This window comes from Chelon labrosus (assembly GCF_963514085.1).
Source record: "Chelon labrosus genome assembly, chromosome: 9".
Lineage (NCBI taxonomy): Eukaryota > Metazoa > Chordata > Actinopteri > Mugiliformes > Mugilidae > Chelon > Chelon labrosus.
In genome coordinates this window covers 8,326,404-8,349,835 of record NC_140359.1, presented here as the reverse complement: position 1 = coordinate 8,349,835, position 23,432 = coordinate 8,326,404, and the positions used below count along the sequence as shown (strand labels likewise).

Here is a 23,432-nt window from a genome sequence, read left to right as displayed (position 1 = left end):
AAAAAGTCACGTGACGTCCGGGGCTCTATAAATTGAACATAGAAACAGAAGATTATTTTAGATGTCCGTGGCCTTGACTCTGTCTGGAGAATCCTGCTCCCCCTCCCACGCAAGAAGTCGACTAATACTCTTATCCTCTTTTATGTATCCACCATCAGCCCCTCGTTGTTGTCCTTCACTATATGAATCTGAAGCCACTGTCAAAAACTACAACAAACCATGCAAACAGTTTATGGCCATTTAAAAATAAAAAATAAACACTTTTTTTTGTTATTGTAGTAAAGGTGTTTTTAAGTCAACAACAACTATCATGTCATGTTTTCTTCAGAGAGCACCAATGTAACAAAAGACACGCAATAGTATTTTCCGGTCATATCCTTCTCCTTGACTAATCTGTAGGGATTTTAAAAAGATTAATGCCAGACACAATGCCTGTGTGCTCTTAATAATGTGGTAAAACAACAGATTGTTGTTTTTAATGTCATATTATCAGCCAAATCAGCTGTAAACACTTAATAGGTTCATATCATTAAAAAATATTTTTTAAAAGTGGGTGCATTTTTGTCATTTAGATATGTCACACAACCAACGTCATGTCAGCCAGGCAGCTCAGCAGAGGATAATGGTATTTAGATGCCCTGTAAGCACACGGATCCTCTCAGTCAGCAACATTAATGGGGCCATGAGGCATCCTGCTCATGTCCTCTATGCTTAGGTGAAGGGGGTATTAGACGCCAGTAATGCTGGCCGGTTAGAGCGCGCTGTCTGCAGTGTAGTTTAGGGGGGATGGATATGGGGAGCACCAAGAAGGTGGCCAACCGGTGGAACAGGAGACAGAGTCTCTTCCCCAACTATAAAGTCACCGATTCAGATTTTAATCGAAGACCTTCTGAGGTGGTTTATCCGCTAGCCAAGGAAAGCTGCGTGAAGACATGGAACTCCATGCAGGAGCTGAGCAGGGACATCTACGACATTTACGCGGAGTATGAGGATGAAGAAGATGACGGTGTTCCTTACGGCTTCTCCAAGCAGGTTTCTCCCTCCAAGAAGAACTACATGATCAACATCAATGTAGGTGGGAAGCCCTACCAGATAGCCTACAAGATGGCTGCTAAGTACCCCAAGACCAGAATAGGACGACTGGCCACCTACACAGACCACAACATGAAGCTGGACCTCTGCGATGACTACACAGTGACCAACAATGAGTTCTTCTTTGACAGGGACCCGGACGTCTTCCACAGCATCTTCAACTTCTACAGGACGGGCGTGCTATGGATCAAGGATGAGTTGTGCCCCCGCAACTTCCTGGAGGAGATCAACTACTGGGGTGTGAGGATCAAGAACACTCACCGCTGCTGCCGTATCTCCTTCGAGGAGAGGCAGGACGAACTGAACGAGCAGCTGAAAATCCAGAGGGAGCTGGAAGCCGAGGTAGAGATCGAGGAGAATGAGGAGCTGTTTCATGACATGTTTTTGGGCCACAAGCGCCGAGCTATCTGGAACTTGATGGAGAAGCCCTTTTCATCAGTTCAGGCCAAGTTGATGGCTGTGGCTTCTAGTCTGTTTGTCCTGATCTCCCTGGTGGCCATGACTCTCAACACAGTACAGGAGATGCAATACAGAACTCATGCCGGTCAGCTCAGCGGCAAGACGTACTGGGAATATGTGGAGTCCATGTGCATCGCCTTCTTCACCATGGAGTACCTGCTGCGTCTGATATCCACACCTGACCTCAGATCCTTCAGCCGCAGTGTGCTCAACACCGTAGACTTAATCGCCATCCTGCCTCAGTACGTGCAGGGCATCCTGGAGGTCTTTGACAACGAGGAAAACTACATGAAGCACGAGGCCGACATGCAAGCGGTGGGGCAGGTTGGAAAGCTGGGGCAAGTGTTGAGGATCATGAGACTGATGCGAATCTTTCGTATCTTAAAGCTGGCGCGTCACTCCACGGGCCTGCGGGCATTTGGCTTTACCCTGCGTCAGTGCTATCAGCAAGTGGGCTGCCTCTTCCTCTTCATCGCCATGGGCATCTTCACCTTCTCCGCTATGGTTTACACCGTGGAGCACGACATGCCGCGCACAAACTTCACCAGTATACCTCACGCATGGTGGTGGGCAGCTGTAAGTGCATCTTTGGTACAATACAACAACGGAGGGGGGACTAAAATCTAAAGTAATACCATTGAAAATTCACAAACGCCTTGAAAGAAAATAGAAGAAGGTCTTAAAATGAGAAATACTGTATTGATCAAACAAACTGATAACAAACGAGTCAAATGAAGTAATCTGTCCTTGACTCACTCTAAAGCCAACAAAGTCCCTGAATGGTGTTTATAATGTGTTATCAAAATTATCAGATTACACTGAAGTGCTACTTGACTTGAAAACCACAATGAGCTCAGCTTCATCCTTGCCCTTTATCTGAATGCCCAATTCAGTCTACAAATGATATGTTTATATTGTACATTTACAGATTTAGATCTGTTCTGCAGGGTAGAATAATCTTAACTCAGTATCTGTACTTGATTAAAGATTTTCATTAAACTAGCAACATAAACCTTTGAAACAGTTGCAATAAACAAACTCATTAACATATCGTTCCCCTTCCTCTTAGAGCAGGTGGTAGAATCTTAATTCTAATCCAGTGGAGGAAAATGATAATCCTCTTAATGATAGAGATGGTGAAGGAATGGTGAGCTCTACCCACTGCCACAGACTGCTGTTGTATTCATATTCATGAACAGAAAGGAGTCATTTTCCCTTCACTTCAGATTTGCTACAGTCTGTTTGCAGGATTCCTTATAAATCTATGAATGAACATATTAGAAACATAGTCGCAAATTAGGGACATCTTTTTTTTTTTTCCAACAGTTTTTGCCAAAGGACATTTGACTTCTCAGCAGAATAGATTCACACATGGTCACAGAAACCTGAGCAGGAAACTCCAGAGGCTAATGACCACTGCAGTGGTGACTGACTACAAGAGTCAGCGTATATAAATACAAGTTTCAAAGATCTGAACATAACTATATTTTAATTTATCACTAGTGTATCTTGAATTGGTCACTAGATAAAGCTGTTGTTTATCATCCCACAAAAGGGGTTTAAAACATTAAGGTTAACATTAACTTTACAGCAGTGTTCATCAGCACACCTAAAAGAGTATTCAAGTCAAAGCCACTCATAGATGTGGTGCTGCAGAGTAGGTTTCACATTTTGCAGAGAGTTCTGTTGATACCTCTTTAGATACAGTCAGTGGCTGATACTTTCATCCTTTACAGAATAAACCATACATGTGGAATATTCTATAGAGGTTTGTAAACAATGTTCAGCCAGGCTCATGACCTTTGGGCCATGTCTGACACGTGACAGCGCCAAAACTGACCCAGACTGGGCCTAGATGTGTCTGCTTTCTGATACAGTAATCACTTCTTCTTACTACTCTCTGGTTCCTCCCCCATCACAGGTCAGCATCTCCACCGTGGGCTACGGAGACGTCTATCCAGAGACTATACTGGGTCGCATGTTTGCTTTCGTCTGCATCGCTTTTGGTATTATCCTCAACGGCCTGCCCATATCCATCCTCTTCAACAAGTTCTCGGACTATTACTCTAAACTCAAGTCCAACGAGTACACAGCCTCCCTGAAGAATCGAGGGAAGGTGAGGTTTGCCAAGAGGACAGCGAAAAGGCTCAGCCGCTGCTTTGGAAACCAACCATGTCACTCACGCTGATTCTATTTTATATTTTTTATGAGAATATAAGAATGTGCTTATTGTAAAGCTGTGCAAAATGCATGTGATGGGGACAAATAAGTTGAACAAGGACAAGAGAGAAATCACACAAGCAGACGTCTCTCTACAGCCTCTAAGTACTGGCAAGGACCAAAGGGCACTGAGTGGATTCAGTGGAGAACACATGGGGGAGAAAATTAAGCAGACTGACTGACTGACGGACCTACATCTGGCTATAAAATGTATTCACACTGTTGGATGTTTTCACCTTTTCATTTATGTGACTGAAGAATGGCCGAATATTTAATCTACTAAATACTGACTTGAAGGGGCTAAATTATTATGACCCTTATTTCATTAAATAATAAAATAATGACATTATTTTATTATTTGTTTTCACTTTTAGACAGTAAAGAGTTTTTTTGTCTGGGGAAAAATAACCTGTTTCTAAATTGCCCTTTCTAAAAGCAATAAAATGGGAAAACACCCAAGTGGGTGAATACTTTTTTATAGGCACTGTATTTGCTTTTGTATATACAGAAAATCATGTTTTTTGCTACCAAATAGTCAAGCACCAGTCCATATACAGTAAATAAAGTATGGCAGACTGAAATAATATATATATTTTATCATATAACTGAATAAAACAACTCCTAATAATATTAACACATATCTCCACTGTCCTGTGTTGTTTGTTTGCATAATTTTTAAGAAGTTATAAAAGTCCATAAATGCCTTGGTGACTTTAAAAGGCAAAGTTGTATTGATAGGAAACAATACACTTTGAATAATATATTAATCTTATATTCTCATATTGATCCAAATGAATTTAACACAGAAATTATTACAGACATTAACTAAGAAAGGTTATACAAAACTACAACATAAAAAAAACTACACACTTACAAAGAAAATGTTCTCCAATGTGGGGATGTGTTTTTTTTTTTTTTTTTTTAACTTAAAATGAAATTAAAATCTGTGATTATTTACCAGTGTTTTCAAAGTATTCCTTTTGATTTTGATTCCCAAAATGAAATTATCTGGTATCATTAAAACTCAGTTCGGGTGAAGAAAGCATCCATGCTTGCAGACATTTTTGCTGACCTGCAGCATGGCTCTATAACAAGACACAAGTTTTTTGTTATTGCAGCTGAAATGTGCTTAGTCGGTGTTCACTCTGGATGCTTGCAAAGTTTGGTAAACCTTCAAATGCTGGAGTTGCTTTTCATGTGTTTAGGGTTCTCAGTAGTTTTGGCCACAGGTGTGATTTATTGGCTATGGTTGTAGCCAAATCACATAACACAGTCATTGCACTCAGTTTTCAATAAACTCTGTTCTGCTCATAAGTGTAAGTGTCTTCACTGACTACCTACAGTTTCTTGACATCAGACCTGGCTATGGTGCTGCTGTTAGTGTGTTTCGTTTGCAGGGCCCTCTACTGACCCCTCCAGGATGGCGCACCATTTTCTGTTCACTTTTTTATTAGTCAAATAATTGAAAACACACTCTGTTGAGGCACGCAATCAGCACATGTGACTGCCAAAAATCCTTAAGATGTTGATTCTTATTGAATTTGATTAGAGGTACCTTCATTAACTCAACAGCAATGGAAATTTAATCATGACACAGCAGAACAAGGATTAACTGAAAGGAAAATTATCACAAGTCCATAAATCGAATACAGTTAAGGTAAACTTTTGCAAGAGTCGTTGGTCTGCATTCGGTTTAGCTATCATACTTGATATGATATGGCCTCTGAGTAAGACATCACAGATGAGTTTTAGTAAAGGAAAGAGATGACCCAGGGTTGTATCTATGAAGGACAATGGATGCAGTTTTATGATGCAGACAAAGCATATGGCATGCAGAGACAGTGAGGCTTCTAGTTAGATGTTTATTTTTTATTTTTTTATTTTTTAGAAATATATGCTGGAAAACACAAAATAATAAATGTAAGAAAGCGTAAATAAAAGCAAGAATATTTAAAAAGCATGTATAATTTGACAAAGTATTAGCTTAAAGCATGTGGAGATGTAGCTGTTATTAATAAACACTCACTCACAGTTCATTAGGTACCCCAGTGAAAACAAATGCATTTGAATATAACAGTCCTGCACTAAATATTATTATTGTATTGTATTGTTGCTATTTTTTTGAGAATCCCATTTTAGTCAGTGGGCTATATAACACAAATGACAACTAATATAGTTTAACAGCACCACAAACTACATCCTCTAAAATGATCATACAGTTGAATTCTGTCTATACAGTTCCACTGACATTTACCATTTTCTCCAGAAGGTGGCGCCAGATCAACACATGAGCGTTATCAGCAATAAAACATTCACAGAAGAAGACATAAGCTCTACTTCCGGTAAAAGTGACCTCTGTTTGTAGCTGGTATCCTGGTGTGAAACTATGGCTCCTCCGGTTGCAGTATCGCCTTTGATTAAGGTTTGGATTTCTATTTTTTTAATAGAAATAAAGAGTCATTCGTGTTGAGCTGTAAATATGCTCAGTTAATAGCATTTTACTCTGCTAGCTACACGGTAGAGCGCGCTAAGCGGCTAACCTTTAGCCGGGGACATGCTAGCTAAGGAAGCTTTCAGTCAAACCACGGGTGTAACTGCAACTGTACCGCATTAAATATTTATAATGCATCTGTATAATGTTGTTGTCTAACATGTCATTCACGTAACACCATAACAGTCGCATTTAGACGCTGCCTCCATTGAAACGACCCAGCGCTCGCTGTGTGTTATTAATAGAAATGTCATTGGAAATAATTCTAATATTTAATGAGACGTTATTAAAAGTAAAGACGCATCCTTTATCTTAATATAAACAGCTTTACTTTTTGTTCATTATTTAATTCAGCAGCAACTAAAGTCGTGTTTTAATATCAATTTGTGCGTCTTGTTGTCGCCCTCTACTGGATCTGTTAGTGGTGACAAGCTGCAAAAAGCAGATGCAAACTGGCTGGTTACTGACTTTTCTCAGGTTTCACTAACTTGTACACCTTTTTTCCTGTTACAGACAGCCAGGTATTCAGCCTTGATTATCGGTGTCCTCTACGGCAAAAGCAGATATAGTAAGTTGAATCACTAGATGTATGATTCCAAAAGTTGATATTTCAATGCAGATCATAAATTAGAGCAGTTAAATTACGGACTCCAGTTAAATTAAATGCCATAGTTAATTGTTACAAATATGGGCAAATATGCATTTTACGAATGTAGGATGTTTAGTATGCACTGATCAGGAATAATATTATGACCACTGACAAGACAAATGAATAATACTGATTAAAGAAAAATTGGAATTTGGAAAGACTAGAGAGGCTTTAACAAGGGCCAGGTTGTGATGCCTAGACAACTTGTATTGTAGCATCAAAAATTGTCATGGGTGGCCTCATTTAGGCTTGCCTGTGTGGTCCAATTCAACAGGCAAGATAGTGCTTCGCACAATGCTGAAGAAGTTAATGCTGGTTCTCACTGAAAGGTGTCAGAACACACAGGACATCCCATTTTGTTTTGTATGGGGCTGCGTAGCACTAGATTAGTCAGGGTGCTCATGCTGACCCTTTTCCACTACCAGAATTCTCTCTAATGAGCATCAGAACTGGACCAATGGAAGAAGGTGGCCTGGTCTGATGAATCATCTTGTGTGAAGAAGGCAAGCCTGCAGAGGCAGTATGATGCTTTGGGCATATTATACTGGGAGACCTTGGGTCCTGCCATCCATGTAGATGTTGGCATGACACCTACCACCTACTTAAGTATTGTTGCAGTCTGTGTACACCCTTCATGGAAACACAATCCCAAAGCTGCCCTTTTCTGCAGGATAACGTGCCATCAGGAATGGGTTGAGGAACATAACAAGTTCAAGTGTTGACTTAGCCTCTAAATTTTCAGAATCTCAAACCAATCGAACATCTGTGGGATGTGCTAAACAAACAAGTCGCAAATTACAGGAAATAAAGGATCTGCTGCTAACATCTTGGTGCCAGATACCACAGCACACCTTCACATGTCTTGTGGAGTCGATGACTCGACGGGTCAGGACCATTTTGGTAGCAAAAGGGGACCAACATAATATTAGGCAGGTGGTCATAATGTTATGGCTGATTAGTGTGTGCATAACTACATATTTCCATCAATGAAGGTGTAAAATTGGGATAGTGTAGTAGGCTCTGCTTTGTGCATGCAGACGATCGTGTGTGGAAGCGTTTCTCCTAAAAATCTGAATTTCTTTCTTATAATTCGCTCAGATAACTTGAAGCCTGTTGCAGCTGAGGAGAGGAGGATTGAGGAGGAGGAGAAGAAGGTCCGTGAGGAGCAGGAGCGCATTGCCAAGCAGATAGCAGAAGGTAGCCTCTTCATTCCCGTTCAGATCAGATATTTAGTAAAAATATAGTGTACAATACAGCTGTTGTTTTGAACAGATACACTTAATCACCATACTTGTATTTTACTTTTCTTCCACAGCGAGTGAGGACACCATTCTGAAGTAAAACTCTGAAGCATTGGATGAAGATGTCCATTTGTAATGTCCAACCTTTCTCCTGTTTGTGGAGCAACATCAGCAAAGTCGGGTCACAGCCAGTCAAACACTCCTGTTTTATGGACGTGTTCACTGTTACCTTGAATAGTGCAGAACCCCCCTGGATTACCCCAAAATCTTTTTGTGTTAGTTAAGTGATATGAAATAAAGCTCTTAATGTTGTATAACTGCAAATGCAGCCGCACTCGTCAGTTATTTAGTGGATGTTTGCAATGCAGCTTGTTAATAAATACAGAAGTTCTCCTTCAGCTACTTACAGCACAGCAGGTTTAACAGATATCATATTAAACTGAAAACATGTATTTTTGCTGATATTAGTCATCACAGGAAATGCACTCCTATTTAATTTGTGTCTGATCATGTTCAGTTGTTTCCCTTTTGTCCTTCATTCACATCAAGACATTAAAAACAATGACGAGGCCTATTGTGTCCATCTTATTTAAATATACAGGTGTAGAAATATTGAATTCTGCTGTAACTTTGTAACCATTAAAACCATAAAATAGTTAAACACTTTTTGTGGATTTAATAAATAATAATAAATAATCTGTAAATAATCAGTTACAGATGTAGTGCTGCTATAATGTGGTTTCAGTGGTAAAAGACTGAAAAATTATCTAAAATTTCTTCAAAGTAAACAAGGATTGTCGTAAAATGTACTTTAAGTAAAAGTTCTGGTTTGATCATATTAACTGATGTCATATAAACAATAAGTATGTATCGATGCAAAGCAGTATGTTACTTTAGTAGCTGCTGCAGGAGGAACAAGTTTGAACGATTTCAGTTTTTGGACATTTTCTCAACCCCCAGGCATCCTCAGGCATAGTTAGGGACATTTTTGTCCATTTGGGCAAATTTTTCCTCTTCATTTGCTACAAAAATGTGGCACAATTTTTGTAGCAAAGGCACTCTACACGAAATTTGACAAAAAAAAAACACGAGTCAAAAAACTGCTATAAAGACTTAACTGATTATAATTTTTCTTCTTTTTTTTCCTGCATAAATCTCTTACATCACTTCAACACTTTACAAAACTACCAAAAAGTCCATCATTTTGAGGATTTTAACCCTTTAAATGTCAGTTTGATTAAAGTCACTTGCTTTTTGCAAAAATCAAAAAAATAACTATTTTTCATAAAACAAATGTTGGGAGGCTGGGGCATTTTTTATTTTTTTTTTTCAAACCAGTCTTGGATAGGACCAAGATTATCTAAAACATTAGTTTGATTTCATTATTAGTTTTTGTGTATCATCAGATTTAAAATTGACTATCCTCTCATGTCCTTAGCGGTCAAAGATGTCCCATTGACTGCCATTGTAACCACATTTTTTAATCTCTCAGCCATGACACAATATAATCATTCATTCTGCAATATTAGGGTTTCATTCATGAGAAAAATGGTCAAATTTGTCATTTTTAGTGTTCAACACTAAAATCAGCCACTTCCCCATCATAGGGCCAATGCATAAAATGTTTGTTAATTCATTAGTTTTTGTGCTTGTGTTATTGAGCTTAGCAGGCTATTTTAAGATGTGTGTGTATTCACAACCATATATGCACTCTTTCAAAAAAATAAAAACATGGGCCCCCTCTCTTACTGCACTTCACTGTGGAGAAAACACAGCGGTTAGTGAGTTTATGCACCTGGCTGGAGTCCTGTCACAAACTGGAGCTTGGCTGTCTGGTCATTTCATTCCTTTGACAACCAAGGGGCAAGATGGAGATCTTCTTCTCTGTGGAAAAGGGTCAGAATGAAAACATGTGGCCTGTAACTCCCAGAGAGACGCAGGAAATTGAAACATCCTCAGAAGGAGAGTCTGATGTGGACTTTGTGGTGGAGTCAGATCATTCTTTTTCTTCTTCTTCCTCTCCTGACCTGGATCTAACAAACAATAACAAATCATAAATACCTTGTCTACACACTACTTCTTGTAAGATGTCAAAAGCCAAAGAGGTTTGATCTTAACACTAGGCTGTTAAAATTAAAATTAAAACTATGTTCAAAAGTAACCAAGTCTAAATGTTGTGGGTTAGAAGGATTAGCCAGTAGCACAAGTACCTCAAAACTACTTCAGTACTATGTCTTAGTAAATGTACTTACTTTTCACCACTAATCAATTTTATTCAATGTGAAAATTTAAAAATGAACCTGTCTTTTCTTGATTATTTTTGATAAACTGATCAGGCATAACATTACGACCACCTTCCCAGGCCCGGAGTGGCTAATCGGGAGGCCCGGAGTGGCTAATCGGGAGGACCGGGACAATTCCCGGTGGGCCGGTCTGACTTTCGGGCCGCGAGGGCCGGTGTTCAATTATTATTTTTATTTATTTATTTATTTTGGGCCGGTGTTCAGTCATGGCACTGAGTGGGTATGTGTATGCTGTTACCGCTGTCGCTGGGCCGTCTCCACTTGCAGCTCTTTTCCTTTTGTTTTTTTGCAGACGCAGCCTGACGTAACACGTCTGTGAACACCGCACACTGTCAGTGGTGTTTGGAGCTGGCTCCAGCACCAGAAGTGCAAGGGAGTTTGCAAAATGGAAAATAAAAAGAGCAAGGGTGGCGCAGAAAAAGCGAGAATTAAAAAGAGAAAAGGAGACAGATGCAGCCAAATGTGCAAAAATCGGCATCTTTTTCAATAAAACGTGCTCGCGGTCTGAAACGACCAATGAGGATGATGAAACGGGTAAGACAAGATGCTGAACAAAATGCAACTTTACCTGCACCGTTCAAGTTAATTAATTAGCCTATGTCAATGAATTGCGTGGCGTTGTAACATATAGCCTGTCTAACCTAACGTTACATCATTTATATAATAGTATGATGCGACGCCACATAACTGGCCACAAACGTGGTCTTGGTTGGCCATGTTTCTTTGAACTATTCTTGTGCAGAGGAAAAAAAGATAATGGCATCATTAGAAAGTTATGTTATACTGTGAATAACAAACTTGCAGAGAACAGTGCAATACTTATTTTATTCTTTCATGTTTAAGGATTAGATATCTGTGAACACTAATTTGCTTGATATTTGATTTTGCAGAAAAGGACATGCTGATGTTGTATTTGTGAAATCTAAGTTCTGATTATAAAGTTATTACAGAGTGCAACCCTTTTTTTATTTTTTCAAATTTAATTTGTTGAAAAGGATGTTGTGTTGCAAAGAATAATGGTGGAGATTTGCACTAATGTTGAAATAAATCCACATTGTGAAGCAACCATTACTTCCACTGAATTGGAATTGTTTTAGAAAACATACACAGAATTACAAGGCTTTAGAGAACAGTGCGCTATTGTAGGCTTAACATGTAAAGTTATAATTACATTATTTTAATATAATAGGTCATAACATTAAGTGGGCCAGTCTGAGGCATGAAACTCCAGGGCTGAAAATGAGTCCCACTCTGGCCCTGCACCTTCCTAATATTGTGTAGGTCTCCCTTGTGCCTCCAAAACAGTTGTGACTCATCAGAGAATGGACATGGGCCTTCTGAGGGTGTCCTGTGGTGTCTGGTAACAGAATGTTGTTAGTGGGGGCCTTTGGGTCCTATGGGTTGAGGGGAGGGGCCTCTGTGGATCATCCTACAGATACTTGATCAGTTTGGGATCTAGTGAATTTGGAGGCCAGGTCAACACCTTGTGGTGTTCTTCATGTTTTTTGAGTTGTTCCTAAATCTTTTATGTGTGTGTGCCTGTGTCAGGCTGCATCCTGCTGGGGATGGCTGCTGCAATCCAGGAGTGTCATTGCTATAGGGTGGGGGTTCCTGGTCTGGTCTAGGTGGGTGGTACACGTCTAAGTAAGATCCACATGAATGCCAGGTCCAAAAGTTTCCCAGCAGAACATTGGTTTATCAATGTTATTTACCTCTTCTGTTGTTTTAATGTTGTGGCTGATGGGTGTATGTCACCAGTTAATGTATTTTTCCTTTAAATTCACTTTCAATAAGTATTTTATTAAATTGTCAGACTCAGGCATGCTGTTGAGCAACAACTGATTACCATAATCTCCCTAAAACGTACCCCTCACCAGTCCTCAGAAGATATTTTTGTTATCTTCAGTGGCTGACATAGCTAAGCACAATGCCAGTAAGGCCTGTAGTCTGTATTTTTAGGCCCTGGCATTGTTGTTGCTCTCTTAACCTGAGGATATTAGGCAAAGTCTCTGCTTTGACGTCCTGGGCCATTAAAGCACTGGTTAATCTTTCAACCTGATGTGGCCTGTGACATGTCTACAGCGTTAACTCTGAATCTCTGAGGTGAAAACAAAGGCTAGCTTTAAGTGATCCTGTTGTGGTTACACACTTGCTTGGCTGGAGGTGACGTCAGTCTGAACTCGTCTGAACAGGAGTCAACTGACTGCACGTGGCTCAGGTCAAGAGTAAGGAGACAGCAGAGACGGATGTGAGAGTACACAAAGTCTTCTTTTCTACTGCACAAAAAAACATTTCCTGGTTTCAAAATCCTTTTCTTCATTTGTCAGACAAAATAATTTTGTGAAATTGCCCTGGGCTTTAGGTAATTGTAATTTCATACACCATGCAATTTACACCGATCAGCCATAACATTACTGACATTATGACATTCAATGTTCTGCTGGGAAACTTTTGGACCTGGCATTCATGTGGATGTTACTTAGACATGTACCACCCACCTAGACCAGACCAGGCACCCCCACCCCATAGCAATGACACTCCTTGATGGCAGCAGCCATCCCCAGCAGGATGCAGCCTGACACAGACACACACACATAAAATATTTAGGAACAACTCAAAAAACATGAAGAACAGCACAAGGTGTTGACCTGGCCTCCAAATTAACCAGTTCCCAAACTGATCAAGTATCTGTGGGATGATCCACAGAGGCCCCTCCCCTAACTCAAAGGTCCCCCACTAACAACATTCTGTTGCCAGACACCACAGGACACCCTCAGAAGGCCCATGTCCATTCTCTGATGAGTCACAACTATTTTGGAGGCACAAGGGAGACCTACACAATATTAGGAAGGTGGTCATAATGTTGGGCAGCACAGTGGTGTGGTGGTTAGCACTGACTGGGCCTTTCTGCGTGGAGTGTGCATGTTCTCCCTGTGTCTGCGTGGGTTCTCTCCGGATACTCCAGTTTCCTCCCACCATCCAAAGACATGCTCGTTAGGTTAATTGGTGATTCTAAATTGGCCGTTTGTGTGCATGTGAGTGACATCGTTGTCTGTCTCTCTGTGTTAGCCCTGCGATAGACTGGCACCTCTCGCCTCTTGCCCGATGACAGCTGGGATAGGCTCCAGCCCCCCACGACCCTTCACAGGACAAGCGGTTACAGAAGATGAATGAATGAATGGTCATAATGTTATGCCTGATCGGTGTATGATCAGCAGCAAAGCATATGACTCACAAATGTATCTATGAGTTAGTGCTGCACCTGTGAAATAGGACATTGTTGCAGTTTTTATCTTTGTGCTGATGAACAGATGGTGCTGACTTCCTTTATCACACTGCAGCTGATTTCTTTGCGACACGTTTTCTTTATGCCCGGGATTACAGGCTGAAGCTCTAGCAGCATTTACGGACAAGATGACAGTGGGTTACTTAACCAAGGAAGGGACAGCTGATGGGAACACCTGAGTCTCTGTTGACGTAACACGACATTAGGTCACCACTTGTTTTGCAGACGGTTTAACCATTTTACCAGTGTCACATAAGTGAAGATGTATATTTTCCCCTTTCTTTTTTTATACTTTCGAGTGTCAAACACACTATTTTTTGACATTAAAAAGTTCCAAATTAAAGAAAAAAGTTATAAGAAAAATGTACAAACAAAACTCATAATAATAAATAAAAAAAATAGACACCAATGTCAAAACATTTTAAATGTATAAAATGCTTAAATATTTTAAGAGACAGGGGAAAAAAACACACTGTTTTTTGGGAACAATTTGAACAACAAACTCAGAGATGGCTTGTTTACTGAAAACATCCTAATTAACTTTACCTTCATAGTCTCTCTTGCACCTTGTATCTCAGCCAACAGTTATGACTCAGTCAATCTGTGCGATTCACACTAGATCAGTTTCCACATAACCTCCCCACCTGTCTGCTCATGTAAACACCTTTGCTGCGGACGTGTGACCTCAGGCTCAGGCCATGCTTTGCCACGAGGGAATCTGCTGTTATGTATTCCAATATGCAGCACGGCAAACAATTACATAAAGCCTATACACTGCTGAATGCCAGGGTTCATCAGCTTACAGCGGGGGATTTCGTTAACTGGATTAGCGGTAGATTTAAACTCTGCATTTAGGTTCAAGAAGGGAAAATAATCAGTGAGCCCGCGTGTGCGTCGGGTATAAAAGGCTCACGCGGCGTCCTCTCACCACGCATCAGACGCTGCAACAACTCAGCAACAGAAACTTCCTGTGGCTTCAGTCTACACTTTCAGGTAAGGAGATGCTGCTAAACTTTTTCCGAACAAATGATTTCTTTTTTTCTTTTAACCATTTTTACACCATCTCATGATTTGAAGAGTTACACATTAAGATGAATGATGGATGTAGACATTTAAAATAGCACAACAAAAAAAATTCACATGTACTTTGCTTGGGTTTTGCCTAGAATGGATTTCCAAATGTTTTCCCTGGTGATGTTGTTCCTGGCCTGTGTGGAGCAGGGCCTGGCAACCTGTGTGGTGGACAGCTTCACGGTCAAAGAGGACTTTGAGCCCCAGAGAGTGAGTATACTAATACGTCTTATGAATAAATTCAGAAATGTAGTCAACAACAACAACAATTATTCATTTTAAGCATTAACTTACATTTTACATTTACAGTAATTTTTTGCAGTACAGGTTCAGGACAGCCAGCTCGCACAAATTAAGAAGCACTTAGACTTAATGTAACAGCAACAAAATGATCAACATCCTCTATTTTAACCAGGACATCATCAGGATACAATGAAACGTAGCGCTGTGTAGGGTCTGAGGTCTCAGCAATTTATCCACTACCTCATAACCCTGTAGCACACATACATTTTGCTCTGCAGATCACGGGCATATCAAAGTCTCCTAAAGAAATGTCTAAAATAACGCCCATGTTCATTGATTTTTATTCCAACAGTATGCTGGAAAGTGGTACGCTCTGCAGAAGAAAGACCCCGAGGGTTTGTTCCTGCAGGACAACATCTCTGCCGAGTACACTGTTGGGGATGATGGCGCCATGGTGGCCTCCTCCAGAGGCAGAGTCACTCTCTTTGGGTAGGTATATTTAAAACCTGCCTGAATGTGAAATACTTCATTTTTGCTTGCAGTATATATGATGATGTGTTATCTCTGTGTGACGTCCAGGTTCTGGGTTGTCTGCGCTGACATGGCTGCTCAGTACACAGTGCCTGACCCCGTCAACCCCGGCAAGATGTTCATGAACTACCAGGGACTGGCCAGCTACCTGTCCAGCGGCGGTAAGCCAGCTCAGCTGTTAATAAACACAAACATAGTCTTTTAGGTCTCAAGCAGTTCAGACTAACTCTTCTCTGCTCTTTTAGGTGACAACTACTGGGTCATCGACACCGACTATGACAACTATGCCATCACCTATGCCTGCCGCACCCAGAAGGAGGATGGAAGCTGTGAGGATGGCTACTCCCTGGTCTTCTCCCGCAACCCCCGTGGCCTCCCCCCTGCCATCCAGAGAGTCGTGCGCCAGAAACAGGAGGAGATCTGCATGGCTGGACAGTTCCAGCCCGTGCTGCAGTCCGGTACGTAAAAGTGAACGAGTGACAACGTGCTTTGACTCGCATTTAAAGGATCTAGGAGGTTTTTCCGCTTTTTAACTCATCCACCACTTAATCCTCTTCTTTCTCTATTTTTAACAGGAGCTTGCTAAACTGGTCTTTAGCTGGAGTTTGCTGTGCAGCCCTTCAATAAACTGGAATGGCCATCTTGCCCAACATGAAGACACATTTCTTCTCAGGAGAATAAGCCTGTAATTCTTCCAATTTGCTACGTTCCAACGATGAATCAAATTCAACACCCCAAGAGAAATTAACTGAGCAACGTGTGATTGCAAACCAAACCCACTCAAAACTATTATTAGTAAAGGCAATGTGACATTGTAACCTGTAAAAAAAACATCTGCACAGCATGGTCATTCTGTATTGGTGACAATAAATTTTGTAAAGAAACTCGCTGCTGTTCTTGTCTTTGTAAAAAGGTCAACTGGTGATTCTACTTTTACTTATCTAGTCCACAGACACATAGTGTGTGCTTTAAATGTGTATAACAATCTAAATGCAATATAACACCATGAAACACTGCATTAAACAAGTTGTCATTGGGTCCTTTTTTGGACACTGACAGTAACATTTACATAATGATAATGACACATAAGAAGTGTAGGTCTCGACTTTAATTTGAGGGTACCGTATCCAAACTGAAACTAAAAACCATTTTATACATAGTCATCTCTATCAGGGGCTCAAAAGTGATGCTTTGACTCAAAACCTGGGATGTGTTTCACATACGATTATTGTTAAGCCTCTAGAATTAAAGCTGAGCATTTGCACTTTAAGCCATGTTCATTATCTGTACATTGAACAGGTTTTAATAAATGGATAAAATAACAAATATTAAGTCAGTGTCCAAAAATACATGGACCTAAAAGTATGTAAGGTATAATCCTGTTCTTTGTTGTTAGCAAATCCAAATCCAACAAAAGAAAAGACATACAATAGACTTAATACAAAAAACATACAACAGGCTTCTATAGATTCTGCAGGAGAAATATTTCCCCATATATAAAGCCTGCCATATTGTTTTTTTAACATGTAAAAGTTCTCTATGATAAAAATGTGTCGCTCTCTATAAATCTTCAGTAGAATCAGTACAAAACAGAGAGATGGCAGCAGACTTAACCTTGGTCTAATCCTCCTCTGGATACCGCTCTGGCAGAGAGTACGGCCCAGGCCTTCCCCAGTAGTCGACAGCTCGAACTCTGTACAGACCGCCAACCTCCTGGTCCACTGCAGAACAAAACATGGAATTACTTCTATGTCTGGATGTCAAGATGATCCCAGGCTGGAAGAAGAAGATACTGCCTTCAGTTAATAACTATTCTTTCTAGGAGTCATTGGGACTTGTTACCTGGTGAATAGACATAAGAAGTAAAAATGGTGTCCTCTCTATTAACTCTGCTGAATTCCTTCTGGTCTGTGGAGAACTCCACTTCAAACGTCTTGATGCATCTGCAAAAAATAAAAATAAGACATTCTTGTTTTCTCATTCTTACTAAAGTTGTTAAACCGTTCAAAGGGATAAATGTCTCCTTTGTTTTATATTACATATTTCCGCCAGTTAATGCAGTAATACAGGAATGAAATCTCAGAAAAGAGATAAGATAAATGTGCACCTACTTTGAATCAACACAGTGGTCAGACCAAATGATAAGGACCTGGCCTTTGGTGATCCCGATGAAGCGTAATCCATTGACCTAGGGAAACGTAAAAACACAGTTTAAACTCCACTGTGACTATGAATTTAAGAGACAAGTGATCACTGGGGGAAGTGTTAGTTATGCTCATTACACTCATTGCGCCTGTTAGCTTGAAATGGCAGCTATTTTATGTAAAATAAGCTTCACATGTTTCATTTGAGGGTTTGCACAAGGCAGCCGTCAGAGCAAACAGAACAAAGACATGAGTGGTACTGACCTGGTCTGGCATGGCTTTGGGCTGGGCACAAACATGGATGAGGAGGACAGAAGGCAGGGACAATTTGGCTTTAAGAGTCAGAGTGTTGCCTGCGGGAACTTCCCAGGGTCCATCAGTATGAGGGTCCTGATGCAATGGCACAAAAGGTAGAGCAATCCAATCAGCTCAGTATTAGAAAGAATGCCCTGTGAAGTGTCCAATTATATTTACTTTACTAGTACTTTGTACCTTTTAGGCTGGACCATAGCTGAATATATTTAAATTCTGCATTATTTACACCTATATCTGCAGCAGCATCAACAACAACTGGCTTTTGACTGTGTGGTCTTTATGGTGCCATACGTGACCTTATTTGGTTGACTGAGAACCCAGGACATTATGCTTCACTGTAGTGTAGTGACCTCTTACTCACAAAGTAGCCATTGGCTATCATATTTTTTACTATAAATGTGAACATGATTTACTTAATAAACATTAGTGACTGAGTTCATAAAAGCATTAGGAAATTTTATTCTGAGGTAATATATCAATTAAGAAGAAGGGTCATTTTATCATAACTTCTATATAATCAACACTTCTTTTTATGAGTCGTCCCCTACTTGTTGTTATGATGAATATAGATTTAATGCACCTCTGCACTGGCTTCACTTTTCAGATCAGGAAGCTATGTCCAGTGCTCTCAGTAATTCATGAGTGCTGGGTCTTTACAGAATAATAAAGAACAAAACAACATCGTCCATCCCTGCTGTTTACCTGCACACTCCTGAGGCGTCTGAACTGTTCTGCTGTGGGGTAGTCTGGGCTGCCCATGCTCTGCCACAGCTGGTATGGGTTGGTTACATTATTGCTCATGTAATATGTGACATACACAAGACCTGGATAACAAATGCATAAGACGCAGGACTGAAATGAACCATTCACTAGAAGAAATAAAAAGCTTCATAGACCTGATAAATTTCCCTCAAAGTGTTTCAACAACTTTTGGTTAAACACACCCTTTAGTGCAGCTAGTCCTTCCAGGGAGATGGTGACATCGTCAGTGCTCGTGGAGGTACTGTTGTCATCACTGTTGTAGACCAGCACTGACGCCTGCCAGCTGTCTGAGCCGCCTGGCATCACTGGCTCGTGGCTACTGGCGAGAACTCCCACCGTGTTGCTGTGGCTTCCTGTTGAGTTCAGAACCTCAGCAAAGACCTGGGTCTCTCCTTAAATTGGGAAAAAAAGCGCACATGTGAATTAACTGTATCTTAATCAAACAATTCCTCTGAGGAACTCAAAACACGTTTAAGGGTCACAGTCACCTAGCAAAGCCAGCAGACCCATGACAGTGAGGACAGGCTTCCTGACGAACTGGACGTGAGGTGGCTGGGTGTTGTTGACCTGGAAGCGTGCGGTCAGCGTGCGCTGGGTGAATGGGTGAGGGTGGTAGCTGAGGAAGGCGTTGTCGTTACTTAGCAGGGTGTAGTTGATGGTGCTGTTCGGGTCTGCTAGCAGCATATCCTGGTGCTGGTTTATTACCTTTGAAGGAAGTGGGTCAGAGGACTGGTGAGGGTGATTAACCAGCAAACTGTACTTTCCCATCTAACCAGGGACCATGAGAAGAAATTTACTAGATTCAACATTTGAATCATTTAGTTAACCCAACCACATAAGTGATTCACTAACAAACCACCTAGATTCCCATTTAAATACATTAATTACTCTACACTCATACCAGACTTTAATACAACTGATAATCAATTTAGTGTTAAAATATTAGTATCACCTCTTCACCTCACCTTCACCACCATTGCAGCGTAGGTCACATCAGCCCTCCACTCCTGCGGCTTGGACCACCCCACCAGAGGATCAGCCTCATCATTGTAAACAGGGAGTCTACGGAACCGGGGGAAACGCTCCTGAATCTCCCCTACGGTCTGGATCTCCTGCTGGAGGATGGGCAAAGAGTATCCTCCTCCCTGAAGGACGGCAACAGAAAGTCAGCCTGCCATGAATTAATTAAGCCAATGAATGCTCTAATTGATGAATATAGTCGTACATAACTCAAATGACTTTACTATAAGGATTTAAATAGTTGCGGCATTTCATCGACATCACTGTCTTTTTGTTTGTGCTCAGTACCTACGCTGTGCTAAAAAGACGAAAACCACACAAGCGTTTGATTTGACAGGATCATATCTAAAACTCTTCAACATGACTGTCTGTTTGTTCTATATATGCTTTGATCCCACATAAAAAACAAAAAACACCTTCTTGTGCAAGGCGATGTAGTCCAACCTGACCCCTGTCTCCCCAGTCAAGTAGTTGGTCCCATTGTAGCAGTGCTGCAGCATGGCCCAGCAGTATGGAGAGTGTGGGGGCGTGTGACAAGAGTCTCCCGGACCTCCAAACTTCAGGAGACTGCTGGCAGCGCGCAAACCCTCCGAACAGGCATCATAGTAGTTTAGAAACCCTGAAGACAATGTTATTGAAAAAAAAAAAAACAGCCTCAGCACTGCAGTGCCCACCTTCTCTGGCATCATTAAACTGTAGACATTTTGACAACAAAATCCCTGTCAGACCATTGCTGCAGGCTCTGTAACTCTTATCTCATCAACTTAATATAAAGTATGTGTCTAACCATTAATGTACAGCTGAAGCTACAGCCAAAGTTGAAAGCTTACACACTCGCAGGTTGAAGTCACTAATATATATAATGGGTTTACCTTGAATTGACATGGTGACATTATCAAAGTCATGATTGTTGGGCTCATTCCATGTTTCAAAGTTCCATTGAGAAACACTTCCCAGGCCATATTTATCTGAAATTAAGAATCAGCAATGATGATTTAAACAAACAAAAAAAAATGACAGGAATTACATCATGTAGGAGCAGGGTCTTACAGTGCAAATTACATTTGTTTTGGTCAACTTAAGGTTACAGTGCAAAAGGCAAGGTTCTGTTAAATGACACATTTTAATCTTTTATGAATGTTTGTGTGAAACTATTTCTTGAAAGGTCAATATACAGGTTAACGTACTGGTGTGAAAATAGTCAAGAAAACATTTAATTATAAAATATAAGAAATTTAAAAATAAAATACATAGATAGAGGTCAAGCCGACCAGCAGTCACTCACCGATGTACCTCTTGGCTGTGAGATAAACCAGATTTCGCCACTCAACCACTTGTGATTTGTTCTCAAAGTCAGTGAAGTAGTTAGAGACACTGCCCATCAGTTCGAAACCTGGAAAGGGAAACAGAGAGCAGCACAATCACATCTGACTTGCTTTTTTGTGTGTGTGAGTATTTTTACGATTGGATTAACACTGCTTTGAGACACAAAAGTGTGCGGGACAACCACACACAAAGAAGAGCCCTGATGCTGTTTATCAGAGAAGATTAATATTTCCTCCAGCACCAACCTGGATGGAGATGGTTTAAATATGCATCACAAATATTATGTGATGTTTTCTTGCACGGGGTTGTGTTACAGTACCTGGTCGGAGCCCATTGACCCACAAGAGTTGTATCAGCTGGTCCAAGTTAGTGAAGTTGTATTGGGGTTGTCCTCCAACATCTCTACAACAACACAATAAAAAAGCTGTATCATGAGGAGTACCTACAGAAACCGGGTGGAGGAACGTAATTAATATAGCCTTGAATTAGTATCAATCTTTTATTACAGAAATTGCAAATACAAACTGAACTTGTTGGTACTGCAATAATAAACCCTATAGCTTTTACAGTCCACTAGGAGGTGCTGTTGTATTTGTTGCATTCAGACATGTTGGACTGTATTACAAGAAGTAGAGTTTATCAACTGCATGCAACTTTTACACTCACCAGTAAATTAGGTACACTGGTGAGAACAAATGCATTCTAATATAACAGTCCTGCACTAATTCTTAACTTAATTGAAATTGAACTTCATGAAAGTTATGGTATCCTGCATTTGTTTAAAATAACATAGAGATGTTGATCCGACTGTGCTTTCATTTTGGAGGCTGTGATTTTAAGTTCCATTCAGTTGCACTGTGCTGACCTGACGCATGTTTCTATTATTATGTAGAATTATTATATTAGAATGCATTTGTTTTTCAGTATACCAAATTATCTGGCAACTGAGTGTATGTCAAGTTTTTATTGGCCAGCCTGTCTACAGGACAGAGAACTGTATCTTAATGGATAAAACAGGAGTTTTCCTTAGGGGATGTTATTTGCAGTTGAAAACATAAAATTTAATTTAAAAAAGTACAAGACAGACAAAAACAGAAGAATATTCAGTTGTGATATATTGCTATATACTGTAAGTTGCAGCAATACATAATGTTTAAAACTGCATAAACAATGAATTGTGATGAAGCCCTTGGAGGGCTCTGAATGACCCTAAATACCATATTCACATGACTACATAGTGGGAAGCATAACCAGATGTCATGATTAGTCTGGACAGAACTCCCCCTGCTGCATCACTTACTGTGCAGTGACCAACTCCAACATCCAGTGTATCCTGACCTGCTGGATCCCTCCATGAGGGACTGAGCCCACATAGGCCAGATTCAGCTGCTGGTCGATGCTCAGGTCAAACAGGTGGGCCTGAGTATGAGGGAGGGGAGGGCTGGACACAGAAAACAGACCCCTGTTTAACTTCGTGATGTGATACTGACAATAGGGTTTAAATACCAACTTGTTCATGAAGTTTGTCCCAAAGAAACGATGATGCATTGCTGTTGCTTGGAAAAAAAAAAAGAGCCAAACTCCGTTACAAAAAACTGCTACATTTTAAAATATCTTGTCTTTGTAAAAGAGTCGAAATCGCTGTTATACTGAATACCTTTTATTAATCACAGAGGGTTATTTCATGTATTTCGCTACTTTCTTATCTGAATAAATATTTGACTTACCAGAAACCAGTGCTTCTCCAGAAGTGTTTACAATCTCCTGTCGGTTTTCCCACATCAACTCTGATAACATAGGAAGCGCTTGAAGTTTCGGAAATGTTAACGAGTAAAACTAGAAGAGCAAAAGTTTTCAATACCATGTTCGCTGCTAATGAACATGACAACTTTACGTCCAGTTAGCTTAAAGGTCCATGACAAAAACGATGCGGACTAGAGACTGAACAGGGGCCAACTTAACCCCAGTATGTCTTAAAGATTGTAGGTGAGTAAATAAAAAAATACAATTCTGACATTACTCACTCTAACAATACTAAAAACAACAAAATAAAGGAGTGAATTAGCAAGCTACAGTCGCAGACAGCTGACTACGATGACGTAGAATACGTGCGACACTGTTGTAGTTTATGGAAGGGAAGTAAACCAGCTAAATGAGCAAAACATTAGAACAATACATTGTATCTACTCTGAAAATAGCACTGTGTATGGTGAAAAAGGGAATTAGAAATAATTTCATATAAAACTTGATTTACGTGCACTTTTGATACAAGTTCCTTG

At 40.4% G+C, this 23,432-nt stretch overlaps 3 protein-coding genes across 4 annotated transcripts; 2 read left to right on the top strand and 1 right to left on the bottom strand.

The window, feature by feature from the left end:
* Positions 1–728: 728 nt before the first annotated feature.
* On the top strand, positions 729–4,033 carry LOC311493575 (potassium voltage-gated channel subfamily V member 2-like). Its single transcript, XM_084552304.1, has 2 exons — positions 729–2,127; positions 3,473–4,033. The coding sequence occupies exons 1-2, from the start codon at positions 787–789 to the stop codon at positions 3,737–3,739; spliced, it is 1,608 nt and encodes a 535-aa protein (XP_084408430.1). The 5' UTR covers positions 729–786; the 3' UTR covers positions 3,740–4,033.
* A 10,798-nt stretch (positions 4,034–14,831) lies between these two features.
* Positions 14,832–16,061, top strand: LOC311492999 (purpurin-like). Its single transcript, XM_084551480.1, has 4 exons — positions 14,832–15,022; positions 15,408–15,544; positions 15,635–15,747; positions 15,832–16,061. The coding sequence occupies exons 1-4, from the start codon at positions 14,882–14,884 to the stop codon at positions 16,050–16,052; spliced, it is 612 nt and encodes a 203-aa protein (XP_084407606.1). The 5' UTR covers positions 14,832–14,881; the 3' UTR covers positions 16,053–16,061.
* Positions 15,638–23,183, bottom strand: idua (alpha-L-iduronidase). Of its 2 annotated transcripts, XM_084551479.1 has the most exons (15): positions 22,881–23,183; positions 22,454–22,594; positions 21,473–21,555; positions 21,113–21,220; positions 20,700–20,795; positions 20,244–20,446; positions 19,773–19,952; positions 19,296–19,512; positions 18,990–19,199; positions 18,748–18,869; positions 17,995–18,120; positions 17,698–17,774; positions 17,429–17,529; positions 17,201–17,307; positions 15,638–15,761 (listed from the first exon to the last, which is right to left on the bottom strand). In XM_084551479.1, the coding sequence occupies exons 1-14, from the start codon at positions 23,015–23,017 to the stop codon at positions 17,207–17,209; spliced, it is 1,902 nt and encodes a 633-aa protein (XP_084407605.1). In that variant the 5' UTR covers positions 23,018–23,183; the 3' UTR covers positions 15,638–15,761; positions 17,201–17,206. The 2 variants fall into 2 exon arrangements, with proteins under 2 accessions (XP_084407605.1, XP_084407604.1); XM_084551478.1 differs by lacking the exon at positions 15,638–15,761 and having other exon boundaries at positions 16,074–17,307.
* Positions 23,184–23,432: the final 249 nt, after the last annotated feature.